The following is a 17,124-nucleotide window of genomic DNA, read 5'->3' as shown; positions in this document are numbered from 1 at the left end:
TCAGAGTTGGAAAATTCTGCATTTCTAGACAGCAGTATTACTTCAGGCTTAACTCAGGCTCCACCCATCAGAAGCGTCTTAGCATGAAACTGAAAGCTTTAGGAGGTAGGGAACATCAGTTAGCTCTGACAGCCCGGCGCCATCTCTCCCACTTGGGGCACTCCTCCTCCCTACCCTCTACCCCTCAGAGGTGCTGATCAGGCACCAATTACAGTATTCTACCTTTTCTCCTCCACTAAAATAAAAGAACAGGGGAGACATGGGACCCAAGCTGGATCAATCCAAGTGCTGCATTCTCTTGACTGTTGGCTAAGAAATAGGATGTGACTTGAACTGTGCCAATAGGCGTCCTTCCCTGAAACTTTCTGAATTGGAAATGAGGGAAGCTCTCTTTCTTATTGAAGCAAGAGCTATAAGGATGTGACCTCAAAAAATGTTAGCATCTTCCTCCACCCACCACATGGAAAATTCTCAAAGAATGTGGGAATGTTACTAGAGAGAAATGGAGACCAAGATTTGGAGGGAGAGAAGAGGAAAGGGAGGGAGGAGAGAGACCCCTAACATAATGTGTTCCACGGTTTCAGTAGAACTTGCACCAGCTCTGCTCACACCATCTCACACTTAATAGGTCCCCAAATCTGCCTCTCCTCCCGTGTTCCCCACTTTAGGGACTGGCACCACTCCACCCAGTTGCTTACACCAGAAACTTAAAAGATATCCTTGATGGGGGCCGGCCCTGTGGCTGAGTAGTTAAGTTCGCTTTGCACGCTGCACTTCAGAGGCCCAGGGTTTCACTGGTTCCAATCCTGGGCGCCGACATGGCACCGCTCATTAGGCCACGCTGAGGCGGCATCCCACATGCCACAACTAGAAGGACCCACAAGTAAAAATACAAAGCTATGCACTGGGGGGGCTTTGGGGAGAAAAAGGAAAAATAAAATCTTAAAAAAAAAATTAAAAAAAAAAGATATCCTTGACATCACGCTCTCCTTTATCATTCATATCCAGTCCATGTTGTTTCCACCCCCAAACCATATCTTGAATCTCCCCACCTTCTACCATCTCCACCTCTCTGCTCAAGTTTAACCAACCCATCATCAGCTCTCACCTTGACTCCAGCAATAACTTCAAAGTGCTCTCTCATTCAGGCTTTCCCTACCATCCTCAATTCATTGCCCACACAGAAACTAGAGGTATCTTCCTAAAATGTACCAGTGTTGTCACACCTCTACTATGCAATGACTTCTCTCAGTTTTCATGATGACGTTAAAAATCCTTGGCATGGCTACAAGGCCCTGCATAATCTGGCTCCAGCCTGCTCTTGAACCCACCTTTGCTGACTGGGCTGCAGTCACACAGGCCTTCTCCCTATTCCAAGATCACAGGGTACTTGTTTGTGCTTCGGGACTTCAGAAAATGCAGTTCTCTCTGCCTCAATGACTCTTCCCCACTTTTTCCCCCTTCACTTGACTGAATATTTGGTTTTCTTTGGTCTTCTTCAAGGAGACTTTTCTTAACCTATGCTAACCCCAGTCCCAGCATGGCCATAAATCCCAGGAGGGCAAAGAGGTCACTGTGAACTGTTCCCAACTAGCACAGTACCTGGCACATGCAGATGCTCAACAAATACCATTGCATGAATAAATAAATATGTAAATACCTCACCCAGGACTTCCCCTCCCATTGGCCAGCCACTCCTACTTCTCCATCTCCACCCCCAACTCAAATGCTATCAATCCTCTCACTCTTCACTTATTAAATTTATGATTCTATATTTTATCCTTTCAGCTTGGGGAGGGCTCTCTGGGCTCCCAGACATATATGTATCTTTAAATAGTTGCTTTCTGGAGCAAAGAAGTCTCTATCCTCTATACCAAAGGGATAACTATAACAGTAAAATTTTCAGGCCAAGGATGACACAACAGTAGAGCCACAGCAGGCTGCAGGGAAGGAGAGCTATTTTGAAGCAGTTATGGCAACAGTGGTCCTCAAATTTTGCCACATAGGAGGCCTTCCTGCCTTCAAGTTGAGCAGGCACAAGGTGAGAATGGGAGAGAAAGACGAGCCTTTGTACTGAATAAAGAGATTTTTTCAGTAAAGAAAAAATAAGAACCAATTCTTTTTTGTGTTTTGAGAACCAAATTTAAAAACATTAATAATTTCCAGTAATATAAAAAGTTTAAAAGGTTGTCATTTCCTTGGGTCCCTATGTTTGTCCTCCTGTTTACATTTGGTACAGCTCTAACTTCTCTGAGGACAGACAGTCATAAGGAGGCTAAGTGCAGAGCAGACAAAGAGAGCCACAGTCCTGCGCCATTCTCCTGTGTTTCGCCTTGGCAAATTACTTGTCATCTAATTTTACTTTGGAGATAATAAGGAATTATTAAACACAATGATGAAAGCATTTTGTAGATCAGTGAATGTACATATTTTGTGTCGTGAGTGGGCTACATGCAGCTGTGAACATCTGGCTGTCTGCCAACCTGTCCCTATAGGTTTCTGCAGCATCTGCTGGGTAGATGCTCCCTACATCACAGAACCCTGCTTGTATTGTGCTTGCGAACAGTTTAAAGAAATAAGTATTTATTTCTTTGGCTGAGTGTTTTGATAGACCAACGTGTTTTGTAAGCGTATTTTGTCTGCATAGCCTCAAACATTCTAATCACCTAGTACAGACAAATCAACATAAAACTTCAACTTGGATCCAAATACTCAGCCTATTAGCCTTTAAGCATAATAGTCTGTTTATCACTTTTTTTCCTGCTGATTATCGTCCAATTAAGTATAAAAATTACCATCTTTAAAAGCAAATAGTCTCTACTCTCTGAGGATAAATGATAAAACAGCTGTCTTTCCCCCCAGCACATACACATATCAATACATTTCACATCTGTAGATGTTTCAGTGTTAATCAGTGTATTCAGGTGAGACTGAAAAGACCATTCCTGACAAGCAATTCCTTCCTCACCCTACTGAGGTGAAGACTGCCCAGTAGTTTATTGTTGTGAACAAGGAGCGGGGCTTGTTACTATCAAATATTTGTAGCTTTGCTCCTAACCCTTCACCCCTGTAAGAGTAGAAATTTTCAAACCTACCTGAAATGGTAAACCCCCCTGTTTCACATTCATGTATTTAGCTAGGGGTTTTCTTAAATCCTCTGCTGTTTGTAAGACTGAGGTCTGGCTTTGCAGTAATGTGACAGGCACTTGGATTTTGCATTTTGGTCCAGCAGAGATTGCCCAATTTAAATGAACTGCGCAGTTTTGTTTTCTCCACATCGCCCTCCCCTCACTTTCTGCATTACTGTTCTTCCGAGAATTACTTCCCATCAGCAGTATTTGCCCCCAGCTGGTGAATCAGATGGGGCTCTTTTTCATAGTTAATAAACACTAAAGGCTCAGGGCGGCAAATCTACACCCTGGTGGCAGCTAATGAAGAGCCTCACATGAAAGCTCATGCAAAGGGGACAGGCATGGTGCAAATGTCCTGGGATCCAAGATTACTCACTCTTCTCCCACATGCTGCATAACGGATAGTAATAGATTATTAATTATTTAAGCAAAGAACATGAGAGCCAACACAGGCGGCAAAAAAAAAAAAAAGGAAGCTGCACACTAGGATGCTCTGTTGAAATCATTTTAATTAGCACAAGCCACAGAGCCAAGGGAAATAGACCAAGATACTTAGCAAAGAATTTTTAAAAATTCTCTGCCACTTGTTTTCCCTTAAAAAAAAAAAAGCAAATTAGGTTATATTTGAATACATTGCTGACAAACTGGAATATGAAAATGAAATGGTTTCCACAGGCTCCCTTTGTCATGGCTGGGGGGTGAGGGCGGGAGTGATAGGAGGAGCTCAGTCAGGTCTTCGTAGGTTCTAGTGAATCCCGAGGCTGTGGGTCTCAAGTCTCCCCTCAAGATGCGTCTTTCTCGTTCATACGCAGTGAGGACACTGAAACTCTCAAGTTGAAGCTCCATCCACCCTGATTTTCTTTACTTTGTACTTTGGACTAAAACCTTCATGAGATTTTTCACTTCAAATTTCAAGCTTCGTGTCATTCCTAGTAGGGTTTACTTTTTCTCTGTATATATCATGATTCCTAGAACGGTCTCTCCCTATTAGATAAGCTGTGCTATTATTTAAATTAGTGGACTAAGTCTTGGCCTACCTTCACTTGTTTGAAACTCACTGGTAGTTCTACTACAGTCCAGCCTTTCCACATTGTCAATCTTTCTGCGGCTAATGTCATTTCCTTCTATAATGATAGTTTCCATTTCTAATTCAGTAACATTTAGAGAGATCTAACTCGATTACTATAACTGACCTGGCTCTGTGACTAACAAGAGACCATGTTTCCTTTGCAGGTGTCTTTTGCTGACCTTGTTCCAATATTCACACTACCTTACACTGAGTTCTTATAGGACCTTTCCATTGAACTGATTCAGATCTTCATCAACATCATATGTGATCTATTATGTATCCCCTGATTTTTGTTCAAGCATAGTCATTCAAGGAATATTTATTGGGTGCTTCCCAGGTATATGTCACTGTGCTAGGCAGGGGAAAAAAGCAGCAAATCAGACACATACTGTCCTTGCCTTAATGATGAGTAAGACAGACACCAATGAGTTACACAATTGAACAATTCATTGTAACTACAGTTAAGTGCTAAAAGCTGAAATACAATGGGGTGTGAGACCATATAATTGGGAATCTAACCCTGCATTAGGGTCAAGGAGAGCTTCCTTGGGAAAGTATATTTAAGCTTACACTTGAGGTATAAGTAGGAGTTAACTAAGCAAAGAGTGGGGAGAAAAGGACAGCACACAGGGGGACCAGCCCATACAAAGGCCATGAGGAGGCAAGAGAGCATGGTAAGATCAAACAACTGAGACAGAAAGCTGTGTGGCTGGAGTGCAGAGTGATGGGGAAAGAAGCCAGGCCCAGATCATTACGGAATTTATAGGTCATGCTAAACATTTGGTCTTTATTCCAAAAGTAATGAGAACTATTGAAAGGTTTAAACAAAGACGTGACATGGTTGGATTTGTATTTAAATAGATGATCATGGCTCTAGCATGGAGAATGGACTCAAATGGAACAAAACTGGTGTGTTAGTCTGCTAGTGATGCCTAACAAACTACCTCAAAACTCAGTGGCTTAAACAGACATTTATGTTTTTCGCTCGGGAGGTCTGCACATTGCCTGATATGGGTCTACTTCAGGCTGTGGGTTGACTATGACTTTGACTATGACTATGTTGGGCTGGGATCAGCAGGGTTTAGCTGTAGATTGAGATTAAGTCTGCTCCACATGTCTCCTCATTCTCTTTCGGCCAGAGAATACACTGGGCATATCCCTCTTACGATGGACAGCAGAAGAGCAAGAGCACCAAACTAAACTGTGGAAGCACATGGAAGACATCTCCAGGAGTCATATCCATAAACATTCTACTGGCCAAATCCAGTCTCATGGCCAAGCCCAACACAGTGTGATAAGGAAGTATATTCCACCTCAAGAGAGGGAGGTGTGAATAAATATTTGTTGAGTAATACTCCAATATCAAATATATGGATATCAAATATATGATATCAATATCAAAGCAGCTATGATCAAAGCTTTTTCCATTCTCATGGAAATCAAGTAAATGGCAGTCTATTGCTTCCCTCATCCTAAGCCATCTTGTTTTAGCCCCCAAACAACTGTTGTAATTTTCCCAAAGCCTTTAACAAATAGGGTATAAAACTGGTATAATGTTATCAGCTTAGAATTATTTTGTCATTTACAGAAGAGTTTAGGGAACTTGACCCCAGTTTTTTCATTGCGTCTATGGATACAGTATGTGTATGACTGGTAGGCTGTCAGAAGCACATGCTGCAACAATGATTTTACAAGCTTTCAGAAGCGATTGATCCCTTTCTGCGCTCACTTCTACGCAAACATGAGATGAGTTTCTTCCTGTCAGGGCTGGCTCCACCTTGCCCAGGAATGCTCACTCTTCTGCCAGCTGCTCCAAGGCTACCAATTCTACAATGAGTTCCAAATGGATGGACTGGTACAGTGCTATGTACTCTCATCGATCTTTAGACATAATTTATTATTATTTACATTTTTATTTTTCTTTTAAAAAATAATTTATTATTTGAGGGGAAAAGAAAATCTGTTTTTTCCCAAAGTCCTGATTTCTTAGCTCACATTCTTGGGCTCGGTTTTAACTGGGTTCATTCCTTTCTCCCATTCTTGCAGTTAGGCATGTATTCACAGCAATAGCCCTGAGTCTTCAATAAGAAGTCAGTCTTGCTGTGGACATCAATATTTTTGGTGTGAGGCTGAGGGAAGAGTCCATGTAACTTGGGAGCAGCCCTGGAGAGTGAAAGTGAACTATTTTTAGCTGAATTCAAGTGGAGGCAATTCACTAAAAGAATCCAAAGGCTTTAGCAGTATCTTAGACTGACTTTAATGAGCAGTTAGACTGAAATAGCTACAGGCTCCAGGGGGTTGACCAAACCTATTGAGGACCTCTACTGGGATATAAAAAGGTGCTTATATAGCTTGCATCATGAAGCAGTGTCAGCTTCTTCCATGCCCCCAGCACAGTGCTCAGCATGGGAGCATTTCTGCTCATCTTACTAATTGGACGCTAAGTACAGACAGAACAGAAAGGGACACTTATTTCTCTAATAAGTAGAAAAGCTTTCTTAGGAAAGAGCAGAAGACAGGCTCACAGAGAAGAGGAGACAGGGAGTCCTCAAGCAAGCATACAGGTGACACTTGTGACTTTTTAAAACAACTTTGAGCAGGCAATTTTCATTTAATTTCTTTTCAGAGTAGGAGACACATAGAAACAGCATGCTAAAGGGGCTGCAGTGCCAGGAAAAAATAAAGGGACTAATTTTAATTTGCCTTCCATTTCTGCTGCTAATGACACCCTGCTGAGACAGACTATAATATTAACACACAAATTCCCACAGACCCAATAACATTCTTTCATTAGGATGTCTTGGGTTTTTCTAAGATCTCTTTAGCACAACTTCTATCATTAAAAGGAAATATAACAGAAAAAGTAATTTATCTCACCTCCAGGAAAGAAAAAGAAAGGAGTAACAGAATTATAGGCTTTTTCCCACATTAGGTACTCCCAGTTAATTTTATTTTATGATCTTAACTTCTCATTACTTCAGATAACTAGAATATGAACACAAGCTTCCCTTAATCAAACCAAACACAATGCTTCCATTTTATTTAGTATTCTTAAAAGATATTTTAAGATTTTATACATTTCCTTATATTGTAGTTTCAAAGCAATTTATACATTTAATAACCATTCTGCACAAAATACCTACATGAATATTTGAAAGGTGACTTGACAAAATGGGACAAAAATTAAGTATAAAAGATTGGTAGAATTAGGACTAGAAATGGAGTGATGGGGTTCAGGACGCGCTACCCCAAACTACGGCACCTTGGCATACTGAATCTTTTAAGCTGAAGGAGTCTGAGAAACAGCATGTGCAGGAAGGACTTTTGACCTTCCCCTGAAGCAGATCAAAACTCTCATGTGAGAGGTGCCCTCCCTTTACCTGGAGGAGAGGAGCATCCTTACCTCCGATGACAAGGGACATAGAAAGGAATGTGAACAAACAGGCCTTGCTAAGTTTCCCTCAGCTTACTACACTTAGCCTGCCTTTGTCCTATCACATCTTTCCAGGACTTTCCACTCTTCATCAAACCTAGCACAAAAACTGTTTTTCTGGGTCTTCATTTCCTTATGAAGTTTCCTGTGTCACATAAAACTTACACTAAATAAATTTGTAATGTTTTTCCCTTGTTAATCTGTCTTTTGTTATAGGTGTCCAGTCAAGAACATAAAAGGGTAGAGGAAAGATATTTTTCCTCCCTTACAGAAGTATTCCAACTTTCTCTCCATTTAATATTCTCCAAAACAACTTAATAACACAAATATTTTAATGATGTTTGTAGTTTACAAATTAATTAAAAGATGAGGTAAAAAATTATAGATGAAAGAGATGATTTAGATCAAATTGTATAGATAAGGATTATTTCTAAGTATAATATTCTTTATAATATATAGATATACATCTGAAATAATGTTTCTAAGAACCCAGCTAACTATGATAGAGTAACAGATTTTTTTTTTATTCTTAGGTCTATTTAAAACTCAATTTTATCATTGTAAAATAAACCTCTTGTGATGCAGCTGGATATCTAAACCTCTATTAATTATATAAACACTTAAGAGTCTGGTAAAAGAAAAAAAGACTCTACCCAATATCCATTTTAGAAAATTTAACAAAAAATAGATAAGTAATATGTCTGGATGTATCAGCACTCAGTAAATGTCTCATGATAGAAAAAAATGACATTATAATCGGAAGAGGTAGCAGATAGAAACTTTCCTCGCTCCCACATAGTAATCATTGTTAAGATTTTTCCAAAACATGTTTTCTTCTCTTCAATTTCAAGAACTAATCCCCATCAGGGAAAAGCACATTTTGAATTTTTCAAACCAAAAGGACCTAGTGTACACAGTTTGTCCCATGCTTTGATTTTAACAAAATTAACCTGGCACAATCAGCCTCCCACTCTGGCAAGTAGCACTGTGGGAGGTCACAAGTGCCTTGTGGGAGGAGACGTGCCACCAGTCCTGTCAGACTCCCGGAAGAGAGGCATGCACTTGAGTGAGCACACACTCACACCCCTCACTTCTCATCCAAGCTCACAAGTTAAAGACAGAGCCCACATTTTCCTTTCTGAGAATGGAAAGCGGATTTAGGTGTCTATTATGTACTCCTTTATATGGAGTCTTGCTCAGGGTATTTTCTTGCAGAGGAATAAAACACTCATACTGCTGGAAGACAAGATGAAAAGAAATGCCACAAGGCTGAGGCTAAGGGACTGAGAGTTTGCCTGTTTGCTCCAAAAGTACAAATGTTTCTTCCCTGAGTAAATACGAAACAAAGTATTTAAGTAAGTGAGCATAAGCTCAGAGCTTTATCAACCAAATTTAAGGTGTAATTTACCAAGACCTAGAATCAACTTGATGTGAAATTTGAGATGCTAACAATCTTTTTTTTTTTAATAAGATGAAGTAGTAAAAGCACCACATTTTCTAAGATCATGGTCAAATCATAGGGTTAAGGCAATCAGTTATAATCTAATTCAGGCCAAATATTTGCTTTTACCTAAATTATCTATCTCTTTGATTACCATTGAAGGTAACTGCCTCAGTTTTCAACTCGGCCTGGTTTATAGGTATTGGAAAAATAATGCCAGGCCTAAAGGAACCAGGTTTTCACAGAAGCCAAAAAAAAAATCATTAAACTCCTCTTACAGGAAAGAACGGCCCCATGTAATATGACAATTTAGCAGTAACAAAAAATAGTACCTGACCTACTAAGACATTTTAGAAGAAATAAACATGATTAAGATAACTTAAGCTCTTAACCCATGTATTGAAATCATGACTGTAATACAAAATCAGAGGTTCTTGCGGGAAGGCTTCAAAAGTTCAGTCACAGTTGCCAGAAGTTGGGGGCAGAGGATCTGTGGCTGATACACAATCTTAGAAAAAATGCTTACCAGCATTATCTTCTTCTTTTTTAACTCAAAAGTATATTGATGGTTCTCATTGACCTCCTTTATAGTAAATAATTTTGTACTTAGTTATTTTTAATTGTAGTCCATTGTCTGAGGCTGTAAGGATCTTCTCAGAGAAAAACAACCAAGCGTTAGGAGCCTTCCAACTGACAGCCTCAAAACTCTCAACCTGGAGGATCCTCTGCTTGGACTCTCCATTGTGGCCTCTTGAGAACATCAATGACCCCTTCTGTTTGAGGCCCTTTCAGCACTACAGTCTCTCCACTTTGCTACCAGTGTAAGCAGGAAGAGAGATTTCAAAAAGAAAATTAGGATGGCAAAAGGCCACATACTAGGGGAATATTCTAGATGAGCCCTATTTTTCACCTGCTTTTTGCAACTTAATGAAAATATTAAATACTAGTTTCTCCAGTTTCTAAATCTTTTTAATTCCAGGGCCAGACAGACTGGAAGCAATTACAGCTTGTTCATGAGGGTCTGTGGGAATGCTGACAGTTTTAATTTACATATTAACGCTGGAAAACATTTTGAGAGGAAAAGAAGAGCATTCTTTGGTCTTAGTAATGAATAGACTAAGAAAAAAACGAACAGGAAAGTGGTTGAAAAGCTCTAGGCAAAATGGTCTAGGTTTATTTTTTCTGTAATAATTTCAAACTATCCCTCATTCACTGTAATAAGACACCATTCCAACGGTGGATTTGCAGTCTTTTATTTTGCCTAAGATGACTGACTGTTCTTTGGCTGAGTGTCTTCAGTAAAAGGCCTAACAATCAAAGTGAACAATCCATCTGTCTCAACTCCAACTCCTTCCTGGGAACAACTCATTCGATTGCTTGTTTTTCACCTCTACCACCCACCTAGAATACCTATCTTACCGCTCACAGGATAAAAACAAAATAAAACACTGAAACATAGGAATTGTTTTAAATTATTAGATTTCATTAAACAGCCCAGTTGGACGCTTACTCATTGGAATTTACTCCTGCTTCATCCCCAGTTCTTTGACAAATTCTTTTCATTCAAATATTAGCTTGACCCAAGAATGTCAGAAAGTTAGCTGCCTTAGCATTAGTTATTGCAGTCTGAGACCTCCCCAAGAAGTCTAGAAAACTAGAAACATAGCAAAATATGAACAGGAAACACAGTTTGCAAGTCATTTAATAACTATAGTTGTATAGAATTTTCAAATTGCTCATTTTTTCAAATTATTTTTCTGAATTAAATATCAAATTTGTGAAACAAAATATATCATATGGTCCTGGAAAGAACTGTTAAATGGTGGAGTAGTGCCAATGAAAAACTTCTTTCTGTATTAAGGAAGAGAGGGGAATGCACAGTAATCTATGTGATAGGTAAGTTCTATTATCCCCATTCAACAGAAGAGGAAAATGAGGCTCAAAAAGATTAAGTAACCTAACAAAGGTCACATGGCCATGACTGACATGGCACTCCCAATTTGGCCACTTTAATTTATTATCTATTTATTTATTTATTTGCTGAGGAAGATTTGCCCTGAGCTAACATCCACTGCCAATCTTCCTCTTTTTGTGTGTGGGCTGCCATCACAGCATGGCCACTGACAGACAAGCAGTGTAGGTCTGCGCCTGGGAATGGAACCTTGGCCACTGAAGCAGAGTGCACTGAACTTAACCACTAGACCACTGGGGCTGGCTCTTGGCCAATTTTAAAGGAAGATTAATTTTAAATTGGGTACCAGTCATTACTTATAAAATGAACACATTAATGTGATTAATTACAAAATATTTAACTGATGTTGGCCTTATAGAAAGTTTAAGGGAAACCAAAATTAAGGACTCCAGATTCATCTAGGCCCCTTTCAAATACAAAATATTCCTAATATTCCTTGTCCTATTACTGGAGGGGAAGGAGGAATCTTTCTATGGCTTAAAAAATAGCAATTCCAGGGGCTGGCCTGGTGGCACGGTGGTTAAGTTCACACACTGCTTTGGTGGCCCCAGGGTTCGCTGGTTCAGATCTTGGGCATGGACCTATACACTGCTCATCAAGCCATGCTGTGGCGGCGTCCCACACAGAAGAACTAGAAGGACTTACAACTAGGATATGCAACTATGCAGTGGGGCTTTGGGGAGGAAAAAAAAAGCAATTCCATTCCTAGATATATACCCAAAAGAACTGAAAATAAGTATTTAAACAAATATTTATACACAAATGTTCATAGCAGCATTATTCACAATAGGGGTTAACAATGGAAAAAATGGGAAAAAACCCAAATGTTCATCAAGAAATAAATGAATAAACACAATGTGGTATTCATGTAAGTGAATATTTTCAGCCATTAAAAGGAATGAGGTACTGAAACATGCTACAATGTGGATTAACTTTGACGATATCATGCTACGTGAAAGAAGCCAGACACAAAAGGTCACATATTGTATGATTCCATTTATATGAAATATCCAGAGTAGGTAAATCTACAGACAGAAAGTAGATCGGTGGTTGCTGGAGGGCTGGGGGAAGGGAATGGGGAGGGACAGCTTAATGGGTATGGGGTCTCCTTTGGGGGCGATGAAAACGTTTTGAAACTAGATAGTGGTGATGGTTGCACAACACTGTGAATGTACTAAATGCCAATGAATTGTGAATTTTATGTCACATGAGTTTCACTTTGATTAAAAAAAACATAGAATAATGAAATAACGATGATTGACCATAAAGTCCTAGATGAATAGTAGGTAATTTGCTTTTTCTTGGTTTATCACAATTTCAATAAGTTTTTGACTGTCATAAATGAATATATAAAAAAGTACCCATTAAAACTTCTAAATAAGGCATTAATGTAGCTGAGGTCCCCTAATTTATGCAGTTGGCAGAGCACCTAATAGAGTTTACAGTATACGAGAAGCTTTAAAAACGTTTCAAATTTGTATAAAGTGCAAAGAAAAAGAATAGTGAGAAATACATGAAAGAATATAAAGTGGCCAGAGCCTAGGAAATAAGCTAACATACATGCACATGGGGAAATCTACATATTTGAGCATGCAGAGAGACATAAACACTCCGGAGAGAAACCTGCTTTTCCTCATAACTTATTTTGTGTCTCTCCAAAAACTGAAGAGTAAATAGTAGTTTACAGTCACCACCCTCTGGGTTTCAGCAAAGAGGTCACACACAGGGAGGGCCTCTAGCTGCCACTTCCAATTGCTTCCGTGGTGAAACAACGCAGGAGGTTAAGTTACTTCAGGAGACTCTCAACAGGGCTCCCATTGTTCCAAGTTCAAAACTCAGAGATACAATGGGCCCCATTCATACGAAGAGCTTACAGGCTGGCGAATGGTCCCTTAGTGACAACTTTTTGTTGGGACATCGAATTTTCATAAACACGGTCTTGCACAAATATGTATTAATTATTTTTTAAAAACAGCACAGAATAAAGAAATAAAATTCAAATGGACACTAAACTGAGACACTAAATGGACACTAAACCGAGTCTTATCCCCAGCTCTGTCTCTCATGAGACTATAAGCAAGTCACTTGCTCTTTCTGAGCCTCAGTTTCCTTGTTTATAAAATGACAATGATTTCTAAGATCACTTAGAACTCTAAAATTCTGTGAACACATATGAGGTCTATTGATGTTGCTAAACCATTCACTCCAACAAGTGGGGATAAATTATGAGTAGAAGAAAATCATTAATTCACACCTTTTCATTTACTATCAGCACTTAAAAACAAGGAGCTTTAATAAAAACAGGCAGAAAAACTATTTTCTGTTCTCTCTCCCTTAAACAGACAAATCGTAATGAATGAGGTCCAGTGAGTGCCCCCAACGAGTCCAGGATCACTCAAACAGGTAGCCCTACACAAAGCACAACGATGAAGGCCATAAACAGAAGCCACGAGCATGTTTTTCTATCACCTTTTCTTAGCTTACTAATGCATTTCAAGAATCTCTTGATTTCTTTGCAATGACTCAAAATCGCCAGAAGAAAAATGCCAGTTACAACCAGAATGTGACCAATGTCCCAAGCTTCCACACCATGTCATTTTTTTGTTTTTTCAACCTCAAAACTTGCCAAAGCAAGAACTTTGTCTCCAGAGCCTAAGGAGAAAGACACACAATAAACAAAAAGGTCATTTCAAATGCATTTACAGTGCCAGGTAAAGAGGGGAAAATCTATCACATAGATATTGAAACGGAAAGTAAAATGAGCTTCTGATATCAGTGCATTACCCTTAACCCTTCCCAGTGCCATCCCGATTTCCTTCCCCTGCACAAGCAGCTCAGCTACACAGGGTGACTTACTGGTTATAAATCCTTACTCTAGCTTTAGGTGTGAAATAGAGTATGTAAAACTTCAGTTTACTTTCATAGTAACATTCAGCTGACAAACAGGCTATATTAATTTAATTATTTTAATTTACAAGTATTGGGAAATAAACCCAGTAAAAGGGATTTATACAGAAAACAACTCTGGTTTTACCTCTCAACTCAAGAAAAGGCCATCATATTATCTCACCCATGCTATCTGTCAATCTGGAGCAGTAATTCATGCCAGCTTTCAGAAATAAAAGGGTACTCACCAAGGTCTGAGGAGACTTTCTCAAACTGGCTGAGTATGGCACCTGCATTTGCTGACAAGAAGGCCTCATCATCTGCAGTCAGCTAAAAAAACAAAGCCCAGCAGAGTGGCTTCAAATGTTACCAAGCGGTCCCAGGAACCACCATTCAGAATGTCTCAGGACCACAAACTAGATCACAGATCAAGAAGTTCTGTACCAAATACTTCATACTTTTTCTTTATAGCTAATATATTAAATTAAATGTGGGTACCTTCTCTCCAAGTTTCCTGAGCGCTGTTAGTATCTCCACTTTCTGTTGGGTGTACAGGTCTCTTTCCAGCTTTCCTACCATGAGATCTCTATCCATCTATAATGGATGAATGCAAAGCATATGGTATTTAAGTTAAAAACATTCTATGCATAAAATCCAGCTTTTCAGATCTATTTCTTAAAAAAAGATCCTTTAGCTGATTTATATTATAAAAAACCATAGAAACAATTCAAAACAAACACGATAGAAATGCCATTACGTAATTCTAATAAATCTTAATGTTAATAATAACCATTGTCTTAGTTATAAACTCTACTGAGGAATTAGTAGGTCAATAGCTTCCTTCAGAGAGGAGCTATCCTCTAAGAACTCATTTCACTGAACCAAAGTGTTGTCTACAGGCTTGAATGAGATAACCGGTATCAGATCTCCTGGAACTTTGGTTAACTCTACAAGTTCTGGTGGTGGAACTCTACCAGCAGAAACACGGAGAGCATGTAGCATGTATTGGTACTATTCTATGTGCTTCACACGTATTACATATTATACACAATATGTGCTTTACAGATACTATTTCATTTAATCCTCATAACAACCATAGAGGTAGGAACTATCATTATCATCTTTTTACACATGGGGAAATTGAGGCACAAAGACGTTGAAGAAAATAACTTCCCCAAGGTCACATACCTCCACAGTGGAGCAGGGATACAAATCCAGCCAGTCTGACCCAAGTCCATGCTCTTAACCTCTATGCTACTGAATTACCAGTGGCTGCAGATAACTTTTTAATGCCCTAATTCGATTCAAGTCTATAAACAGACTTCCTGAAGTAACAGGTTTATAATGATGTTTGAAATTCTTAGATGAAAAAGGCCACACATGCATAAGGCAATGCTGCTAATGAATTCTAGGTGGGATTTCAACTCAGGGCTCCAGAAGTAAATGGTAAAACTTTAAAGGTGGAGTCTAAGTAGAAGTGGTCAGTAGCAATTTAAACTGCCATATGCTGTTTAAACCTCTACATATCGTTATCAACAATAATTACTCAAAAGACTAACTTCTCGTCAGAAAACTATGGGTTGTGGCTCTAAACTCAACCGACCAAATTTTTTTTTTTTTTTTTAAAGATTTTATTTTTTCCTTTTTCTCCCCAAAGCCCCCCGGTACATAGTTGTGTATTCTTCGTTGTGGGTTCTTCTAGTTGTGGCATGTGGGACACTGCCTCAGTGTGGTCTGATGAGCAGTGCCATGTCCGCGCCCAGGATTCGAACTAACGAAACACTGGGCCGCCTGCAGCGGAGCGCGCGAACTTAACCACTCGGCCACGGGGCCAGCCCCCCGACCAATTTTTTTTTAATAGACTGATTTTTAAAGCAGTTTTAGGTTCACAGTAAATTGAGCGAAAGATACAGAGATTTCCCACATACTCCTTGCCTTGACTCACGCATAGCGTCCCCGTTATAAACACCCCCCACGACAGTGGTATATTTGCTACAACTAATGAACCTACACTGACACGTAATAATCACCCAAAGTCCATAGTTTTCATTAGGGTTCACTCTTGGAGTTGTACATTGTCAACTGACCAATCTTTAAACTTTAGAACAACATAATGAGCAAATTCTTGGGCTGAGAAAAGAAACACACACAGCAATTGGATCAATTTAAAGAAACTTTACCTCTGCTAACCTTGTCCGAAGCTGACCTGGTTGTTTCTTTGCAAACAATCTGATGACCTCTGGGGTTTTAAAGGCCTGACTGATAGCTGCCTGGATAGCCTAGCAATACAAGAATACAGATATTGCAATAATTGATTGGTGCATCTTTAATTATTAATAGGTCTTTGTTCATCAAACACTGTTACAATTTTAGTTTCCATTTGCTACTTCTGTGCATGTCACTGGAGTCAAATACATAACTAAATGAAGATCTAGAAGCAGATGCTGTTTTATCCATAAGTAGACACTCATCTAGAAGTTAAAACCAAAAAAGGATACATTTTCTATCTTAAATATACTTAGAAAAAAAATAAAGAAAAAAATAACCTGTGTTACCAATGTGAGTAAATTATGCTTACCAGTTGCATTCCACTTAGCTCATCTACCAAAGTCATATTTCCAGACATAATTTTCTTCAGTGAATCATTAAATTCACTTAGTTGCTCCAGAGTTTCCTTTTTGGTTTCTTCATATTCATCTGTATCAAGTTCCTCTCTGAAGTACAGAGAACATAATATAGAAAAATATAAAGTTCCAAGTGAAAAAAGCAATCTTAGTATTTACACACTAAGACTTCAGATACATATATTTACAAAAAATGTCTTGGGGGGAAAAAGGTTGAAAGTAAATATCAAAATTAGTATGTGTTAGTGTTCGGATATTAGTAGTTTGGGTGTTTTCCTACAGTGAGGTGACTTTGATAATTAAACATTTTTCTCTTACCCAAATGAAGCACCCTTAACAAACCACATAATACCTTCCCTTTAAGCAGCCTAGGAATCAATGGTATAACCTTGGGCAAGATACTTCACATAGCCAAGCCTCAGTTCCCTTATCTATAAACTGCAGACAATGACAGTACTTCCGACAGCGTTGCTATGAGCATTAAATGAAATCTGGAAAGCGCTTGGCATATAACAGGTACTTGATAAATAGCTGTTATTATGATCATCATTATCACTGATGGTAGGTA

At 39.0% G+C, this 17,124-nt stretch overlaps 1 protein-coding gene across 4 annotated transcripts in view; it reads right to left on the bottom strand.

Moving 5' to 3' along the window:
- Positions 1 to 3,622: 3,622 nt before the first annotated feature.
- LZIC (leucine zipper and CTNNBIP1 domain containing) overlaps positions 3,623 to 17,124 on the bottom strand; it is an 18,639-nt gene continuing 5,137 nt past the window's right edge. For 2 of the 4 annotated variants that reach the window (XM_014849845.3, XM_014849843.3), the window contains exons 3-7: positions 16,511 to 16,646; positions 16,113 to 16,211; positions 14,431 to 14,526; positions 14,181 to 14,262; positions 3,623 to 6,363 (exon numbers count right to left, since the gene is read on the bottom strand). In XM_014849845.3, the coding sequence (XP_014705331.1) occupies positions 6,281 to 6,363; positions 14,181 to 14,262; positions 14,431 to 14,526; positions 16,113 to 16,211; positions 16,511 to 16,646 (496 nt within the window). In that variant the 3' untranslated portion in view covers positions 3,623 to 6,280. Of the gene's footprint in view, positions 6,364 to 10,309; positions 13,699 to 14,180; positions 14,263 to 14,430; positions 14,527 to 16,112; positions 16,212 to 16,510; positions 16,647 to 17,124 lie in introns of those variants that run through there. The other 2 variants (XM_070511143.1, XM_070511142.1) reach the window with 1 other exon arrangement.

This window comes from Equus asinus, chromosome 5, assembly GCF_041296235.1.
Source record: "Equus asinus isolate D_3611 breed Donkey chromosome 5, EquAss-T2T_v2, whole genome shotgun sequence".
In the NCBI taxonomy this organism is placed as follows: Eukaryota; Metazoa; Chordata; class Mammalia; order Perissodactyla; family Equidae; genus Equus; species Equus asinus.
Note: the sequence above shows the minus strand (reverse complement) of the source record. Positions and strands in the feature narration are given on the sequence as shown.